The sequence below is a fragment of the Melospiza melodia genome, chromosome 4 (assembly GCF_035770615.1).
Source record: "Melospiza melodia melodia isolate bMelMel2 chromosome 4, bMelMel2.pri, whole genome shotgun sequence".
In the NCBI taxonomy this organism is placed as follows: Eukaryota; Metazoa; Chordata; class Aves; order Passeriformes; family Passerellidae; genus Melospiza; species Melospiza melodia.
Window position 1 is genome coordinate 53,588,291 of NC_086197.1, and position 17,444 is coordinate 53,605,734.

The 17,444-nt window shown below is 51.1% G+C and overlaps 1 protein-coding gene across 2 annotated transcripts; it reads right to left on the bottom strand.

Annotated features, from left to right (window-relative positions):
• Window positions 1-546: 546 nt before the first annotated feature.
• MFNG (MFNG O-fucosylpeptide 3-beta-N-acetylglucosaminyltransferase) lies at window positions 547-13,793 on the bottom strand. 2 transcript variants are annotated; one of them, XM_063154479.1, is made up of 8 exons: window positions 12,968-13,793; window positions 8,309-8,357; window positions 7,705-7,807; window positions 7,464-7,617; window positions 6,328-6,413; window positions 4,881-5,046; window positions 4,285-4,370; window positions 547-3,440 (listed from the first exon to the last, which is right to left on the bottom strand). In XM_063154479.1, the coding sequence occupies exons 1-8, from the start codon at window positions 13,304-13,306 to the stop codon at window positions 3,374-3,376; spliced, it is 1,050 nt and encodes a 349-aa protein (XP_063010549.1). In that variant the 5' UTR covers window positions 13,307-13,793; the 3' UTR covers window positions 547-3,373. The 2 variants fall into 2 exon arrangements, with proteins under 2 accessions (XP_063010549.1, XP_063010548.1); XM_063154478.1 differs by having other exon boundaries at window positions 7,464-7,807.
• Between the last annotated feature and the right edge of the window lie 3,651 nt (window positions 13,794-17,444).

Below are 17,444 nucleotides of genomic sequence, written 5' to 3' on the forward strand. Positions count from 1 at the left end.
TGTTGCTATTCTTCTCTCTCCCCTTCAAGTCTTTAGCAACAACTGCATTTTCCCACCTATTTCAACTAACTTCTTTTCCCCTAAAGAAAGGATAGTCATTAGCATTTTTTTGCACTGTCAAATAGGACTTTTCTTATAAAAATTCTTCATGCTAAGGGGAAAGTGAAGAAAAGATATTGTTAACATGAAAGCCTTACTTAATATTTTACATTTCAAATACTGTAACTGCTTTTTTTTCCCCTCCTTCTCCTTTTTCTGAATTTTCAGTATACAGTTTAAACATCATTAATAGTGTTGGTTGCTATGGTGTTGGGCAGGCAGAGGTGTCTGTACTTGAAACCTTGAACTACACTTAATGTTGTACAACAGCAGGGTCATGCCAACACCCTTGACTTTGACCCCATTTTTCCCAGTAAAATATAAAGACCATGTCTCCATTCCTTTCCGTTCTTGGGAGAGGTTTTTTTTTTTTCCCTGCAATGAGAAAAGGAAGTGTGAGCTAGGTAAAGATATTTAAAAAAAAAAAAAAAAAAAAAAAAGAAGAAGAAGAAGAAAAAAATACAAATTTAATAGACCCAGTGGAACCTTTCCAAAATCTTTGTTACATCAAGAGAAAGAGAATAAAAGAAGACAGCCCCCTGAAAAGTTTCACATGAGATTGTTTCTCATTTTCCCAAGCAGCTAAACATTTTAATAAACTAGGAAAATGAGACTGTAAAACCACAATATCTGACAGCAAGCCCCAGGGGCAGGAACCATTCCTGAAACTAATTTTAACTCATGTTTTAACGTTGATCAGATTTCATGCGGTGAGCGTCCCATTAAGCTGTCTCTCTGTTCTTAGAGAAAACCTGGTTTCTTTTGTCGACTCAGAAGCTATTTTCTTTCCAGCCTATTGTCGTCACAGGCATAGCAGGACTCTTCTGTCATTCATTTCTCTACAGCCCAAGAGATGCCCTGCCCCAGACATCTTCTCATCTGTTCTGTTTCCTTATGAGACAAGACATTTTCCACAAAAGTGGCACTTAACTGCTCTAGCAACGAAACCGAGTCTTAAACGGGTCCCCATGCAGCCACTCAAGGATTCAACCCATTAAACATCTGATCTTCAACCGTGCAAAAGGCACCAGGTCAATTCAGACCAGCTGAAGCCGGGATCCAAAGCAAGCTTTCAGTTTCTCTGCTTTGCTTTTACCCCAGGGAAGTGAAGCTGCTGTACCAGTTTCCTCACATGAATCACATTTTGCTCTGACTGTCACCAGGACATCTACAGCCAGGACCAGCTTTTTACCTCAAAGTCTCTATTAACATCAGCTGAAAATCTGAATGGGGAAAAATGATATATCCAAGTAGTGTAGGTTTCTCTTGAAGACTCATTCCTTCTCACAAAACCGTATTTCATCTTCTGGCTGTGCCCAAACCACTAGTCCTGTGGGGCAGGACTTCTTGGTGGTGCATCCCTCTTCCAATAGCTGTGTCCCTGTTTTGTGCCATGTGGATTCTTGGCTGGCGTAGCCGTGTGAGCCAAGGCTTTCCACAACTCAAGAAATGGTCACTGGCCTCAGCTCGCCCCTGCGCCTGCTCAGGACAAACTTCTACTTCAAAGGCCTGTTGTGCAACAGAAGAAAGCAAGGCTGTGTGCTGCTGCACAAGCTGACTAAATGCCAGTAAGAATTACCAGGTTGGAAAACAGCTCCACAGGCTCCTGCCTTCTGTTTTTTCCAAAAATTAAAGTGCTCATTCCTTTCTAGATCCCCCTTTACAGAGGTGGAAGGTCTTTCTGTCGCCTTTCCTTTAAACTTTGTGTGCACTGTGTAGGAGATGCTGGTGCTTGGGGGTGGCAGGAGGTGACAGAGTGGCCAGTTTTCAAAACGGCAAAGCCACAGTGACAGTCGCCTTTGGCTCTTCCAGCCCACCAGCAGCAGGCTTAGTCACATCAGCAGCATCAAAGCTGAGCAGCTCTGTAGAGAAAGGGCATTTGTCCTTTCATCTGGAGATTACAGGATCTCTCACAGATCCCAGCAGTCTGTTTTGAAATACTCTTTAAAGAAAGATACCTGTTTGTGGCACCACCTGCCATTTAAAACAGCCTCTCTGCCTTCCAGGTTTCCTTGCAAAACCCTCCCCCAGCCACTTAACTGTGTGTACAAGGACAAAATGATGCCAAAGTTCATTCCCCAGCAAGGACCATTGCCCAGCTTTCACACTGGGCACTGTATTGAGAAAAGCACCCTTCACAAACATGCCAGAAAGCCTGTAACCTATTTGAGTCCACTCCTTCCCTCTGTTACGCTCAGCAGGGAGAGCAGGAAGGCAGAAAGCTGCTATTGGCACCTGGAGGGAAGCCCCACAGAGATAAAAAGCTCTTTGCCTTGCTGTTTCCATTCCATCGTGACTTAATTTTTTTGGATGGGGACAGAAAAGATTATAAAGCCGTAACCTCTAATCCGCTCCTGAGAGCTCCTTCTCCATCTCTTCCTTCCTCCTCTCTTTCAGCCAGCTCTAATCCTTGATGTCTCCTCTCACAGATATGAGCTGGACTCTAATCTCAAACGACAGGTTGGTAATTAGAGCAAGAGATTAGCCTGACCCCACATCAAGAAGGTAAAAGGAGAGGAATAATGCAGTACCATACAAGATCAAACCTTCAACATTCAACGCAAGAACCATCCCCATCTCACTCAGTTTCCCCCTGGCTCCCTTACTCCATGCCCTCTTTTTTGTCCCAGCAGAGCAGAGGATTCCTGATTCTTTGTACTTCCTGTCCATCTCCCCTCTGTTGAGCAAGGACTCTGCTTTTCCAGGATTCATTCAGCCCAAAAATGGTCACATTTTCCATTTCTATAGACTTTGACTATGCAGAGACTCAACAGGTCTGTGGCTGCAAAGTGTGGGCAACAGGGAAAGCACCAATATGGAGGAAGAGGCCCTGCTCAGACAGCCTGGAGCAATGACATGATGCCTCCCACCAGGAGCTGGGCACCAGGTATGCACACACAGGGCCCTTCTAGTCCAGAAAGATGTGGCCAGGGCACAGCGCAGCAGCAGCAGCAAGTCCTCATCTCTGCTCAGATGCCCAGCAGTCACTATCCTATTCTTGATCTGCTCAGAAGGCATACTGCTCCCATTCCTTGCACATATCCCAACTCAGATGAGAAGCTCATTCATGTGTCCAGCCCATCCTATCCATCTTTGGATCAGAACTCGTCTCTTGTCCTGAGTCACCACTATTGAGCGAGGACCAAGAAAGCCATCACAGCACACCAAGACCACCAGGGTGAAGGTGAAATTGGGAGCACCAAGCTTCTTCAGTGTCCCACTCCCTGCAGGTGAACAGGTGTCACCTGGAGCCGCTGCAGCTGAGGCTCAGGCATCACCAGCCAACAGCCTGCAGGCACCAGGAGGTGTTGGGATAGAGGTGGCAGTGGAGGGATCGAAACCTGCTGGGGAGAAAGCAAAGTGAGGTCAGAGGACAGTTTTTACACCAGCACACAGCTAGAAGATGGGAGGCCTCTCCCTCACGCCCCATTCCACATCAGGCACCCACCCTGCACCACAGAGCTCAGGACTGTTTGCTCACTCTAAGGTGTCTTTTCTCAGCAAAGCCTCCCTCTGATACCCAAATCCAGCTCTAGCCCATGGAGCCCAAGCCCACAGCTCACCCTGATCAGAGGCAGGGAGATGGGCACTGCCCCAGCTCCTGCTACATAGTTCTGCTGATGCTCTTTTCATCACCTAGCTGCTTCCCACCCCTCCTATCTCTGCTAGGATCTTCCTACTCATGCTCTGCAAATAACAACTTTAGGTTTGTTCACTCAAAGAGGAGAAGGTAAATCAAAGAACAGTTTTGTTTGCAGTCAGCCTGAAGTGAACCTTTTTCTTTTTTCCCTTCAGTTTTCTCAGCAAAGCATAAAATGAAAAAAACAAGCAGAATTTCCTTCCTTGAGTTTAAAAGAACATTTCTGTTCCTGTCCCTGAGGTAAAAGGTTAGCTTGTTCAGTCTCAAAATGGGAAATAAACAGCAATACTTTTGGCTTAGGCATTGTCCAAATAAAATGTTTTAAATGCTTCATTTCTTTCCACTCACCCAAAAAGGTTTGCAACATTTATAATGGTTCACAAATAGCTTAATGCTGGGGTGCCCCTCACCCAATAAGCCATGTGGCTGTAAGGTTCCTGTCCCTCCCTCTAGCCCTCCTGCACCCCATTGGGCTGCCTCCCCCTCCCAGCCTGTTGTCTGAGGGCTCACACAGCAGCAACACCCAGAGCACTCATGCCCCATACCTTGAAGGATCCTCCTGGGGCGAGAAGGGGCCGCTGAGCTCAATGACATTGAGTTTGTTCTCAAACACACCATAGCTGAGGGTGACCTACAAAGTAGCGGTGGGAAAAGAGTAGAGAGAATGAGATGAGTTCAGGAGCAAGGAATTTGCTGTGGATGACAAAAAACTCCCATTCTAGTTCTTTCTCTGCTGGCTTAGCCTCTGCTTTCCACATCTCTCCTTTTTTCCTTCCCATGATGGTCCACCCTACTAGTCCTTTGCAAGGCAGAGAGAGTATCACGTCAAAGGCCCTTTCCCAATCAATCATCATTTCTGCTTGTCCCTGTGCCACATTCTCCCAGGGATGCCCTCAATCCTCCCATCACTCTCCCTACATGTGCTCCCCACCACTGATCCCAGGGCACTGTGACTGGCAGCTGTGCTGCAGGCAACATCTGCTCCTTATTTCAAAGATGCATTTGTCAGGAAAGCCTCCCCAGAAGAGCAGATGATTGATTCAACGCACATCAGTGCCATCAGTGGAACATCATGCCTGTAAGCTTCCTGCCACTCCTCCTTCCTCACACACCTCCCTCTTGCTTCCCTTCCCCTCCTCACCTGCTGCATGAGCTGAGAGGTGGGGATGAGCTGCAGGTTCTCCAGGTGGGAGTGGAAGAGTGCATTGGGAATCAGCTGCCCACCGACTTTGCACTCAATGATGTAACCCACGGTGCAGTCATCCGGCAGGCGGATGAGTTCCGAAGTGCTCAGGAAGTTCCTGCCACTGGAAGAGAGTAGGGCTGCATGGGCTAGGAAAAGGGTAGGGGCAGATGTAGGCATCCACTTGGGCAGGAGATTACTGAAAACCAGAGTAAATCCTGTAACCAGGCAAGAAATCCCTGAGTTCCAGCTGTACATACTCGGGAACAGGCTTGCTCTTTCACCATTCCCAGCCATGCTGTCCCTGATTCATGATCCAGGTCCTTGGTAAGCTGAGGCATAGAGCTGACAGACTTTACTGAGTCATTTCTCCACGTGTTTGGTGAAGTGCACTGAGCCCCTGGGGGTGAAACAAGCCACCACGAGAGAAACAGTGGGAGCACATGGCAAGTTGTGCTCCCACAACTTGTGCTCCAGGGGGAAGTGAAAACAGGACACGCAGCTTGGATAAGCCATCTACACCACATACTTGGCCACCTTCTGATGACAGACTATAACCAGTTTTAAGGCTTCAGGAACTGGAATTATTTACACAGTATGAGGCACGGTCTACTACAACAACTCCCAGCAAACTGAAATGTGTTTTAAGCATTTTAAAAACAGTAGTGGCAGATTTTATGCCAGGTCAGGCATTGTCTATCTGTGCCACTTTCACTTTACCCTAGATCACAGATGATCCTGTTGACTGGGTCTACCATAAAATACCTATCATGGGATTTGGCTAAAGCAGCCACCTGGTGTGGATCAGATCTGTCCTTCTGGGTACGCTGAGATCTGGTTAAGGCTGGTTAAGGCACAGCCAATGCCCACCAGTGTACATGCCTGGGGTATAACCTAGGGCGTCACCTTGTTCTAGGCTGGGATAACACCTTGGGATCTACCTCTATTCTCCATGCATCAAGCTGAGGAAATGACAGTGGACACCTCAGAAGCCAAAGAAGGTTTAGGGTGAGGGAACACAAAATTAGCTCAGGAGGGAGGTACAGAAATCTGGAAAGAGGCACATGAAGGGGAGATGAGATAGGCAGATGGGAAAAGAGTCATACAAAGCTGAAAGGGATGGGAAGGAGTGTGAGGAATAACCAAGAGCCTTAAGGAGATGGGGAGAGAGGAGTACATCATCCTGTGACCATGTTTACCGATGTGCCTGCTCTTGCCAGTTTTCAGTGAGTTGGCAGACCCACCCACTACATCCTTCCTCCAGTCTCACATCTTGCAGACGTGCAGCACGCGGCACTCTGCACCTTTGCAAACACCACATGCACAAATCCAGGGCTGACACTGCCAGGAATTAATGTGCAGCCACGTTGCTCATCCCCAAAGGCTCCCACACTCCCCAGCTCACCTGGCCCAGGGCACCATCTTCCTTGCCAGCTTGCGGCTGATGCAGAACCCGGCCCCTCCAGTGGCAAACCAGAAGCGCACGGATTTCTGGAGAGAAATACCAGAGAAAATCAATGGCAGAGGCTCAGAAAATACCACACTCCCAGAGGTGGGAATGCTGGAAACCCAGCTTTGATGTCAGGACAAACACAGCCCTATTGTCATCCCAGCCCCCTGACTGCTGCCCAGAGGAAGGACTTTCTCACAGTACAGCATGGATTTTCACTTCCTCATAACTAGAACAGCCAGTTGCTCCTGCTGGCAGCAACAGGTGGGGTGCCTAGGGCAGGCTTTTGTCCTGTCAGACATGTACCCAAAGGCAGAGCAGCAACGTGGGACTCTGTCCCTTGGACGATCAAATTTAGTCAACACCTTACAGCCATGTATAGACAAGATGGCAAGTTTTCAGCTGTTGTCATTCCTCTTGGGACCTGTTTCTCCTTGCAATAGTGCTGGTTTTGGCTGGGGTAGAGTTAACTTTTTCACAGTGGCTGGTGTGGGGTTGTGTTTTGGATTTGTGCTGAATGCAGCGTTGACAATACAGAGATGTTTTTGTTATTGCTAAGCAGGGTTTACACAACAGCCAAGGTCTTTTTTGCTTTCCTACTGCCACACTGGTGAGGAAACTGGGTGTGCAAGGGAGGTTGTGAGGAGACACTGCCAGGACAGGTAACCCCAGCTGACCAAAGGGATTTTCCAGCCCATATGACACCATGCTTAGTCTATAAAGTGTGGGGAGAAGGAGGAAGGGGAGGGACATTTGGAGTGATGGTGTTTGTCTTCCCAAGTCACCATTACACGTGATGGGGCCCTGCTCTCCTGGAGGTGGCCGAACACCTGCCTGCCTGTGGGAAGCAGTGACATAATTCCTTGTTTTACTTTGCTTATGTACATGGCTTTTGCTTTCCCTGTCTTTACCTCAACCCACGAGTTTTCTACCTTTTACCCTTTCAATTCTCTCCCCACTCCCTCTGGTGGGAGAGTGAGCAAGCAGCTGCATAGGGCTTGGCTGCTGGCTGGAGTTAAATCATGACAAATGTGAGCCAGAGCACCAAAACACCCACTGCCCCCAGTCCACCTCACTGCCCCAGGCTGTACCGTCTGGTTGTTTGGCAGCGTTTCAGAGGCCCAGATGGGTCGGTTCAGGCTGGGTTTGCCCAGGTAAACATCCCGTGTCTCCGCATAGGAGGACAAGAGCTTCAGGAGTGCCCCAGGGTTCAGGTAGTTGTCATCATCCAAGTGGCAAAACCAGCTGGGGCAGACAGGAAGACACAAGAAGTTTTCAGTAAGGAGGGTGCCTCTTGCCCTCCGGGGTCCCCCCACAGCAGCCCTGCCCCACCTCAGGCCGCTGGCCAGGAAGGCGTCGAACTCTGCAGCCATCTTGCAGGACAGGGCCAGGTGGCTGTGCTCGGCAGAGCAGTTGGTGAAGATCACACGGCCACCTGCCAGAGGAGGAAAAACTCAGAGCCAGCTCACTTTGCATGGTCACAGGGAGGACATCTGGGCAGGAGGGAAGGGGTTTGTTCACAGTCAGTGTCCTCATGCCCCCCCCAAAAGGCATCCAAACCCATGGAGACACGGGTTCCACTCCTCCCCCTACCAGGAGATGAGACATGGACAGAGCCAAGCAATTTGGCCAAGACTAGAATGCCTGCCATCCACACTTCCACCCTGCCCGCTGCCAACCATGATGCAGAGATTGAGGGGCTCTCTCATGTGCCACTTCTACCCATGGATGCTTTAAAGCAGTCAGCACCCTGCCTCCAGCTGGCTGCATGCCCTGGGGTAAGCCAGCTACACCAAACTATCACCATCACAGGACATGGCAAGGGGCCTGTTTCATTGGGCAGTGCTGGTGCAGGACAGCCAGCCCTCACACCAGGCTCCTCTCAAGGCCAGGACAGCTCAGGGGCTGAAGGTGGTGGCATAGGATAGGTCATTACCCATTCTCCTTTTCAAGGCATCATCTTCTTCATCAGTGAAGATGTAGGTCTGGGGAAACAAGGAAAAGAGATTACTCTCGGCGATGGAGCTGGTGCTGCTCCTGGCTGCCCACTTCTTCCTCCCACAGCTGGACACACTTGACATGGTTACCCCCCTCCATGCTCTGCTTCTGTACCCACTCCCAGGCAGCAGATGAACAGAAGGATGGCTGTGCTCCCCCTTCCTGCAGGGCACAACCATCAGTACTCGTGTGGCTTCGTTTTCACCCCCAATCCCACTGCCTTGGGAACAGGGGACCCAGGACACTGAGTGAGGGGGCAAGGTAGCCCTGGATTAGGTGTCAGTGGTACAAAAATTAAGGCATTGTGGTTAAATGATGCTTGGGTTAAAAGAACATCTGCTTGTCTGTGAAGTGTGCACAGCCCCCTGCCACTTTCTGCCCCCTCCTCCTCCCCTTCCTCCACTCCCAGGCTTCTCTAATCCCCCTTGCTGCCATTATGTGGCACAGCTCCCCCTGTTCAGAGCCAGGCGAGGATCAGGGCTGGTGGAGAAAAGCTTTCCTCAGGCAGAAAATGAGCTTTCATGAAATGAAAAAGGAGTCGCGAGCCATAAACAGCCTCCCCACCAGCTGCCCACAGGCTGGTTAAACACAGCACCTGCACAGGCACAAAGGGAACAAGGCAGGCAGACAGCAGCTCCAGGAGCCATCACTGCTCCCAAAGGCAGGGAGACATGAGTCTCTACATCTCCCACACCCACCCAGCATGTGGGACATATCCCTATCTGGAGAACATAGCAGGAGAAAAGTTGTGTATATGAAAATAAGGCAGTGAAGGACCCTCAGAGATACCTGGCTCAAGCAGAGACAGCAGGATGGTTTCCTGATCTCAGACGGATGAGCTACAGGCTCGGTGAATTACGCTCTGAGAGCTGAGCTGCAGCAATGGAGCGTGCACACATTCCTACCCCACCCCACCAGTAAAGTCTCTTAGTTAACACCACTTTCAAGAGTTTCATGTGACAAGCAGCAATTAGCCAAGTCTCAGGTGAAGGAACTGCTCTGGGTCAGGGGACCATATCACAACCTTCAGGCAAGGCAGGGACTGTCAGCAGCACAGGATTTCCCTTGCCAGCATGTCAGAGTTAGAAATTTCCACTATCGCAAATATTTCCAACTTAAGAAAAACAAAATCTGAAGCCATTGAAATTTTCTGACATTTTCAAAATAAAAAACCCAAGAAATATTGTTGCTGAAATTAATTGCTTACAGATATAAAACCAACTTGATATCACGTGTCTAACAAACATCACATTTGACTTAAAATAGCAAGATGCATCTTTTCCAAATTTTCTACTTGTAAAAATATTCTGAGGTTCCCAGTTTTCTCTTGATGCAAGATGAGAAATGTTGGGGGGTTTTTTGCAGACATCCAACATGTTCCTGTAGAACCCAAGGATGAAAGTACACTGTCACCACAGGCAACACCAGACTGTCCAAAATAACTGGGAAAAGGAAAATATGAGTGTGGGGACCAGGCGAGTCCAATTTTTCTGGCACTTTCAAACTCTGATCTCCATGGCACACCTGGCTGTGCTCAAGAAGTGCAAAAGAAGATCACAATAGCAAATGCAGCTGCCTCCATCCTCGTCTCACCATCCCTCACACACCTGAGGGTGGGAAACCCGGCACAGCAGCTGCTGCCAGAGATGAAGCACAGAAAGTATCTCTCCATTCTGGAGCAGAGAAGATGTCTGTGTAGGAAAGGATGTCTGCTGGACATCAGTGCAAGCAGCGATAAGGAGCCATTGTGTCAAACAGCTCTTTCTGGCAGCTCTTCATGAACAGAAGAGCCCAGGCAATGGATAAATGCTAGACTTTGAGACCTCCTCACCCCAAATTAGGGAAATAGCCTAGCAATAAAAAAGTAGCACAAAGGAATAAAGATGTGGAACCTGACAATCCAGGGCCATGTTCATCGCCTAAGCTCCCAGGGTATCCTTCCTCTATGAAGAAACCCTCTCCAAAATGCAAACACATCAACAGGATTACTGTTGTGTCCTGCACAGAGAACAGATTCAAAATCTGGGGTGCATTCACATCACTGAAAATCTGAAAGCCAGTTCAGGATGGGCCATTCAAAGGTTTCATTCCCGTTGGCTGGGTGTGTGGGCTTCTAAATGGAGGGGAAGTGCTAGAAACAGCTCACATTACCAAGCCACACCAAAAAGCTGGACTCCTCTCCATCAAAACTACTGGGGCCAGGAGTGTAAGTCACTCCAAGATTCTGTCCAGCTAAACAATCATCAGAACCCCCACTACTATTTAGATTAAGCTTTTGCTGAGGAAAAGGCCTTTCACTAAAATGGCTTTCACATCAATCTCCAGTGGGAAGTTTGTCATGGATCAGTTCTCAGGAGGCAGAGAATGGTCCAGCAAAGAGTACCCATCTCACACTTCCCCATCTCTCACCGACTGCATGTCTTCAGATTAAACTTCAGAGCAGTTTCAGAGACCTTCTCTCTCTTATTCTCTACCCCAACAGAGTCCAACACAGAGGATTTTTAATTCAGCTCCCATACAGTCTGTCCTTGCCATCAAAACCACAGCTGTTCCTGCCTCCCGTTACAGTCACCTAAGCCTGACCTGGGAGGTCTGGGTTGCTTCCTCCAGGAGGAAACCATGCAGGTATCCTGCTCTGAAGCCAGGCTTGGAATCAGCAACACAGCCAGCTGCTAAGATTTCCCTGCTGGCCACTGGTGGAGAAACACTCACTGAATTGGTCTCCAGCCATGACTGAGGGCAAGTGAGACAGAAAGAAGCTGGATCAGCCCCAGGAGAAGGCAGCCTCTGCACATCAGGACTTCTGAGACCTGAATTTCTCCAGGACTGGTTCCTAAAGCCTATGTCTCTCCATAAGGACTCAGTAACAGGAGGTCTGATGTACTATTCCTGTCCCCACAACAACTGAATGTCCTTTGCAAAATGAAAGCTGTCCTTTTTTGCTAAGTGAGGCTTTCTATATTGTCAAATTTTCAAAACTAACCATTTCCTGGAAACTTAAAAAACCCCTTAAACAGGAATATATTTTAAAAAATGGTTTTGACTTTCATGTACTTCTCTCTACCTCCCTTTCTGTTCCCACTCCCCTTCCCTCAAAGTCATTTTGTAAAAAAGAAGAAGAAAAACACAGAAAATTGAGGAGGGAGAAGGAAAATATCAATTTTGCAACAAAAATTGGTAACACTGAAAAAACTCTGTTTTAAAATGAGTGACACTCCCATTCTATGCCTTCCTTCCTATTTCTCTGCTCAGTCTGTGTAGCTTTCCAGAGGCTGGCAGCAGCATGGAAAATTCAACACCTCTTCCAAGGTTTGGACACCACTTCCATTCCAGAGGGGATCAGATGAGTCTGGGGAGCTAGTATCTAATTCCTGTCATCAGCAGAACAGTGAGGCACTGATTTGTCAAACAAAGGAGGGACAGGTGAATTGCTCCCTAACAACCCACTGGCAAGGCCCCACGAGCAATGTCCTACTGCCAGTGCAGGCACGTGGTTGGGTTTGGTTTCTCCAAGGAGCTGCTGGGCTGCAGCTGGCTGGAGAGGAGAAGTGCCTCTGCAGGAGGAAGCAGGGCACCTCAGACACCGAGAGGGACACGCAGCCACGAGAGGAAGCGTGCTGAAAATAGGACTTGGCTTCCTGTGACGACCGCAGCGGGCCAGACAGTTGCAGCACCACGAGTGGAAAACCACCCTTACCCAGCAAACCCTGCACTGCTTCAGGCACTCTCCTACCCAGCATCTCCGCCCCCGTCCCCCTTTCTCACTGGGGCCTGGATTTGCCTTATAGGCACCCATCACACACAGGCAGAGGCAAAAAAAAAACCCTTCAGGGCAGCCATAGGATTTCTTCTTTCTTGAGGAGCAGCTCTGCGAGGGAGGGAGCAAAGCACCGGAGCTCTGGGGAGTGCTCCTGCCCACCAGTGAGCCAGCCTGCACAGCACCACTAATGTGGTGCCCTGCACCAGTTTCTCTACCAGGAAGGAAACTCTCCAAACTCTTTGAGCAAAGGATGGAAACATTGGGCCCCCAGTTTAAAAAAAGAAAGAAAGAAAAAGTCAAAAATACACCCACATTACTTCAAGATCATGCACATGAAGGCATCTGCCCAAGAAGGAAAAGTATGGACTGTGCTGATGTGCTGGGGGGTGAACAGGGCTCACTACAGGAGGTCCTCCAGGAGCCTGCCTGCTTTGTTCTCGTGCCCACTGCACTGCACCTTTACAGGGCAATGGGTGCCCAGGCACAGTGTAGGCATCCTGACAAACGGCCTGGGGAGCCGGTCAGCTCCAAACCAAACAAACCCATGGCACCAGGAGAAATGGAAAGCCACCATTTCATACAGACACAGGCTGGTCTGTGCATTCAGTCTGGCATGGCATTTTCACCAGCCTTTCCCTGTTCCACCAGCTACTGGTGAAACATTTTGCTGAATAGCATCTCCCTTTGAATGTGAAGTGAGAAATAAGAGAAAATGAGGCAAAGCACTGAGGGGCACCATGATGCCCAGCTTCCCCTTCCTCCGGCTTTTATCCCCTTGCCCCGACACCCCTGCCCCATTACTAACACCTTCTCTCTAGTCAGAATCCACACACTCACCTGTTTGCTGGCTTGGGATATCCACGTGTCCAGGAGCAGCACCATCCTGCTCCGGTGAAACCTCTTTGTTGTCTTCACAGCTATGAAAATGTCCCCAAGCGTCAGGCTTCCCTCACTCCTGTATCCCTCCGGAGGATGGAGTCTGAGGTCCGTCTGCCCCCTGCCACCGGCTCCCTCTGGGCTCCCTTGGCTCTGTTGCTCTGGCTTCTCCAACATCCCCTCCCCGATCCCTGGGTACTGAGCCGCCTCCCGAGCCCCACGGTGCCGCATGGAGAGGAGGGCCACGCTGGCAAGGACGACTGCGGCTCCAGAGACACCGCGGAGGAGCCGACGGCCCATGGCTCCCGAACCGATCCTGCCGCAGCCCGTATCCTCCCGAACGGGGACAAGCTCTGCTCCACCTCCACGTGACGCTGCCTGCTCCTCTCGAAGCCTCCGAGGGGGCAAGATTTGTCAAGAGCAGGGTCTGAACAGACGTGGTCGAGGAACAGGGTGGGCAAAGACCAGGAAGCCAAAGAGTCAGCAGAGCCGAAGAATCCCGCTGAAGCAGGGGGGGTTTTCACAGACTACGGAGAGCTCAGTGCCCCAGCGAGGCAGGGACACGCGGCTGGAAGACACTCCGAGGTGACAGCACGTGGCTGGCACAGCCTGCCAGGAGGAAAGCGAGCATCCCTGCTTCCGAGGGAGAGGCTGCGTGTCCCAGGCTGGGTGTTGAGGGGGCGGCAAAGGAGATCAGAGCCATGAGGGGGAAGCCTGGGCCGAAGGCATCAGAAGACACCAGCGCACAGGGGCGAGCCGGCAGCAGGCGGGCGGCAGGGACGCGGTGCAGGGTGCGGCGGGGCTGCTCGCCACCTGCTCCCCTCGCAGTCCCTGGCCCTGCCAGCCCCGGCTCCTGCCAACCCCTGCTCCCCCCGCAGCCCCGGTTCCGCCTCCGGGCACGGGGCGGGGCGGCGGCCCCGGGGAGGAAGGATGGAGCGGGGGAGGCCCGCGTCTGACAGCGGGTTTGCCTCAGCAGGGCAGCCCCGCTCTGGGACAGCTGCGAGGTGACCAACGGCAACAGGAGGACAAACCTGTTGCCTGACTGATTTCCCCGCTTCTCTGTGACAGCTCGGCCCGATCTCTGCAGGCATGCTCATCCCCCTGCTCTTGAGAGAGGATGGGGACGGTGACACTGATGTGAGCTCTGGTGAAGTTAAGGTGCGGGGTCCTCTGTGGTTCTTGCAAAGAACGATTTTTCCCCAGGAATTCCCTTAGCCCCAAACTTTTCCTATGGATGCAGGTCTGAGTTTGCTGCTCCTGCCTTTCAGTCCCAGCTTGCCTCCCAAAGCAGGATCGTGTATTCCCTGCTGTCCCTCCTGCCGCCACACCCCAGACTCTCAAGCTGGCAGACCCTCACTTCTGACACCCATCTCCCTAAACCATGACTCTGCTCCAGAAGGTCCCTTTTTCTCTGCCTCCAGCCCTGCAACCTCCACTAGGATATCCAAGGACATTCTGCTGCCCAGGTGGCTGCAGAACCAGTGACATTCACAGGAAGAGGTGCACCAGCAACCAAAAGCATGAGGAAGGGCGTACTGCCTCCCTTCCAGCTGTAGAATCACAGAAGGACTTGGGTTGGAAGGAACCTTAAAGATCATCCAGTTCCAAGCCCACTGCCATGGGCAGGGACACCTTCCCCTACATCAGGTTGTTCAGAGCCCCATCCAACCTGGCCTTGAACACCTCTGGGGGAGCACAGGGTGGGGGCAGGGAGTGCAGTGTCACTGCTGAGTTTATATCCCACCCAGGTCCTTGCCCCCTGCAAGGACTGCAGCCCCTGCAGGGCTGAGCTCATCCATTTGTCCCTTGTGGTTTTCGTGCTATCCAAGATGTTGCTTTCCTTTCCCTGGGAAAGGAAAGGGAATGTCCTCTATCTTTGGAAAACCTGAGAGACCTGCAGGCACAGCAGCAAAGTGGCACCTCCAGCTCCCTCTTCATGGCCCACCTTCACCACTGGTCTCCCCTGAGCCACTTTCACTTCAGCCCTCTGGCTGCCAGCAAGGGACAGGGATATCAGAGGATGGGAAATTTTGGGGTGAGTACCACAGATTGCTGCATGCTTTTGCTGGTTCAATTAGACATGGGGTAGGTGACCATGCAGTCCCCTTCACACTACCTGCAGGCCACTCTACAGAGCAGCCAGAGAGATCCAGAGAGACCACCAGCCCAGGAGGGGGGATGATATCCATGCTCCCATCTCAGCTTCCTTGTGCTGTGAGCATGGGGCAGCTCGGGAGGGGAGGGGAGTGCTCTACATAAGCTGCTGAAATCAGAGCGCCTCCTCAGGGAGCTACAAGCTGTGGGCATCCAATCTCAGCATGGCAAAAAAATAAAAATAAGAAGTAATAAGTTGGGGCCCAGGAGAATTGGCGGGGGTGTGGAATGGCTCCATGTGGAAAAGGACACCCCGCCCCATGCACATGTCAGATCATGGGACCTTAGAACAGAGGGGTGGGCAGCCTGCCAGGGCCCTCTGTGCCACACTCCCACCGTGTGTCCAGCCACAGGCACTTCCCAGGCACACAGGGAAGATCTCCCTGCAGGCTAAACCCACATGTTCAGTTTCTCCACATCTCAGACATACTTTCACTCTGCCCCTGTCCTGGCTATGGCTTTTTACTTTTGTAAGGAAGAAACCACTGAATCCTCTTCTCTTCCCTCCTCTCCTGTATTTCTCGAAGTCTCAAAGACTCCTGCCTTCCCCTGAAGCAAGAACATCTCCAGAGCATCTCCTGTATCCCTTTGGAGAGTCCCTGCAGGTTTTATTTTTAGATCCCTTTGAATACTGATGCTTTCTTACACTGATTTGGGGCACGGGGGGAGTCATTCACCTTCAGGCCTTACATTACTGCAGGGATGTGAACCTGGTGTGACTGGGATTGCTCACACGGCTGGCCAATGCTCCTGAACCAGAAATTAACCTCCCTGAGTGCTCCAGCCACAGGCCAGCAGCCTCAGGCACCTGTAAAGGAAGCTTCTGTAGCTCCAAGGCATCCTGCAGGATGCCTTGCAGCTCTGGCTTAGGAGATCATTTGGGAGGCACAGGTGGGGCACAGGCAGGGCCCCTTAGTGATGGCCCCAGAAGGCATTACAAATACAATTCAAAGCTACCTCATACAGACCATGGTGCTAGGAAACTCTGCTGGGGCACGGGGCCACTGTGGACTTCCCAGGGTGACACATGTGCCACCTCAACAATCCCCTCCCTGGAGAGAGAAATTTTGCTCTCAGTGACTCTTTACAGGGGTTTGCACAAGGCTGTTACAGCTGGTAATTGGTGCCCAGGGCTGCTAATTGCATTGTGCCTGTTACCTAACCTGTGACTCATTCCTCCAAGCAGGCAGCCACCCACCTAGGAGATAAAAAAGGTGGGCTGGAGTGTGCAGGGCAGACAGGGTCATTTATGTTTGCCTTGGAGCCCTCTGCTCCACTTCTCACCCATGTCCAGAACAGGTTAAGGCTGGATTTTTAAAGCCTCAGGGGAGAGAGGCTGGATGAAGAGCCTGGAAAAAGCCTGTGAGCAGGGGAGGCAGTGCTGCTGCTGCTTGGCTAGCTGGGCAGTGCCAGCCTGCCTCCCACAGCCTCCCTTTGCCTCCCTTTCCCCCTGGCTGAGAGCACTGATGGCCCAGGGAAGTGCTGGGGGATGTGATTCTTTGGGAGGGCAGCAAGGGCTGAGATAGGTAAGCACAGCCTGGCTACCCACGGTGGAGGGGCTGCTTTTAACCCCCTTCAGCCCTGCCCATAGGGCTGGGGCTGGTTCCCAGTGCCTGTAGGGACAAGTCTGAAGCCCTGTGTCACAGTGCCTCACACACAGTGTTTTCCCTGAATACTCAAGTGCTACTTTTGCCCAGCAAAGATGCAAATTCCCATCTCCAAATCCATGACAGGGTGAATGGGAACTTGTTTTGGGACTTGTCTTCTCATCAGCTCAACAAGAATCCCACTTTGTTTGCCTGCAGGGTAAGCACCCTCCCAGGGGATTGGCTGTGTTGCAATGCTCAGGCTGCATCCCCTGGAGTGGATGCCACTTGGGAGCTTTCATCTGGAGCCCTGTGTATGCCAGCTCCCCCTTCCCTGAGAGAAGAGTTGCATGGCTCCAGGGCAGAGCGAGGATTCTGCTCTACATTTTAGTGACTGCCAGTTAAAATCTTCATTTTCTTTCCCCCCCGCTTCTCTCTCGTCCTCATAAAAGACACAGGCAACTGGTTTAGAGCCTGAAATAACACCTCACAGGGGACTAGCGAAGATCAGCAAGTTAATCTTTGCTCAGAGCTTCACAAGTGCATGGCACCAGCAGTGCCAAACCACAGGGGCAGGGGGACACAGAGGGGACCTAACTCTGGTGCTGGCTGCCAATCTTCTCCCACTGACCCCAGCATCAGCAGACTCTGCCTGACCTCACGCCCCAAGAGCCCCAAGCCTCTCAGAGCCACAGACT

Excerpts from the sequence above, each read along its gene's own strand:
- MFNG (XM_063154478.1), bottom strand. The coding sequence starts at position 13,306 with ATGGGCCGTCGGCTCCTCCGCGGTGTCTCTGGAGCCGCAGTCGTCCTT. Across the intron at positions 8,358-12,967 it reads TATCCCAAGCCAGCAAACAG|ACCTACATCTTCACTGATGA; the intron begins GTGAGTGTGTGG and ends TTGTTTCCCCAG. Across the intron at positions 6,414-7,463 it reads CGCTGCCAAACAACCAGACG|AAATCCGTGCGCTTCTGGTT; the intron begins GTACAGCCTGGG and ends ATTTCTCTCCAG.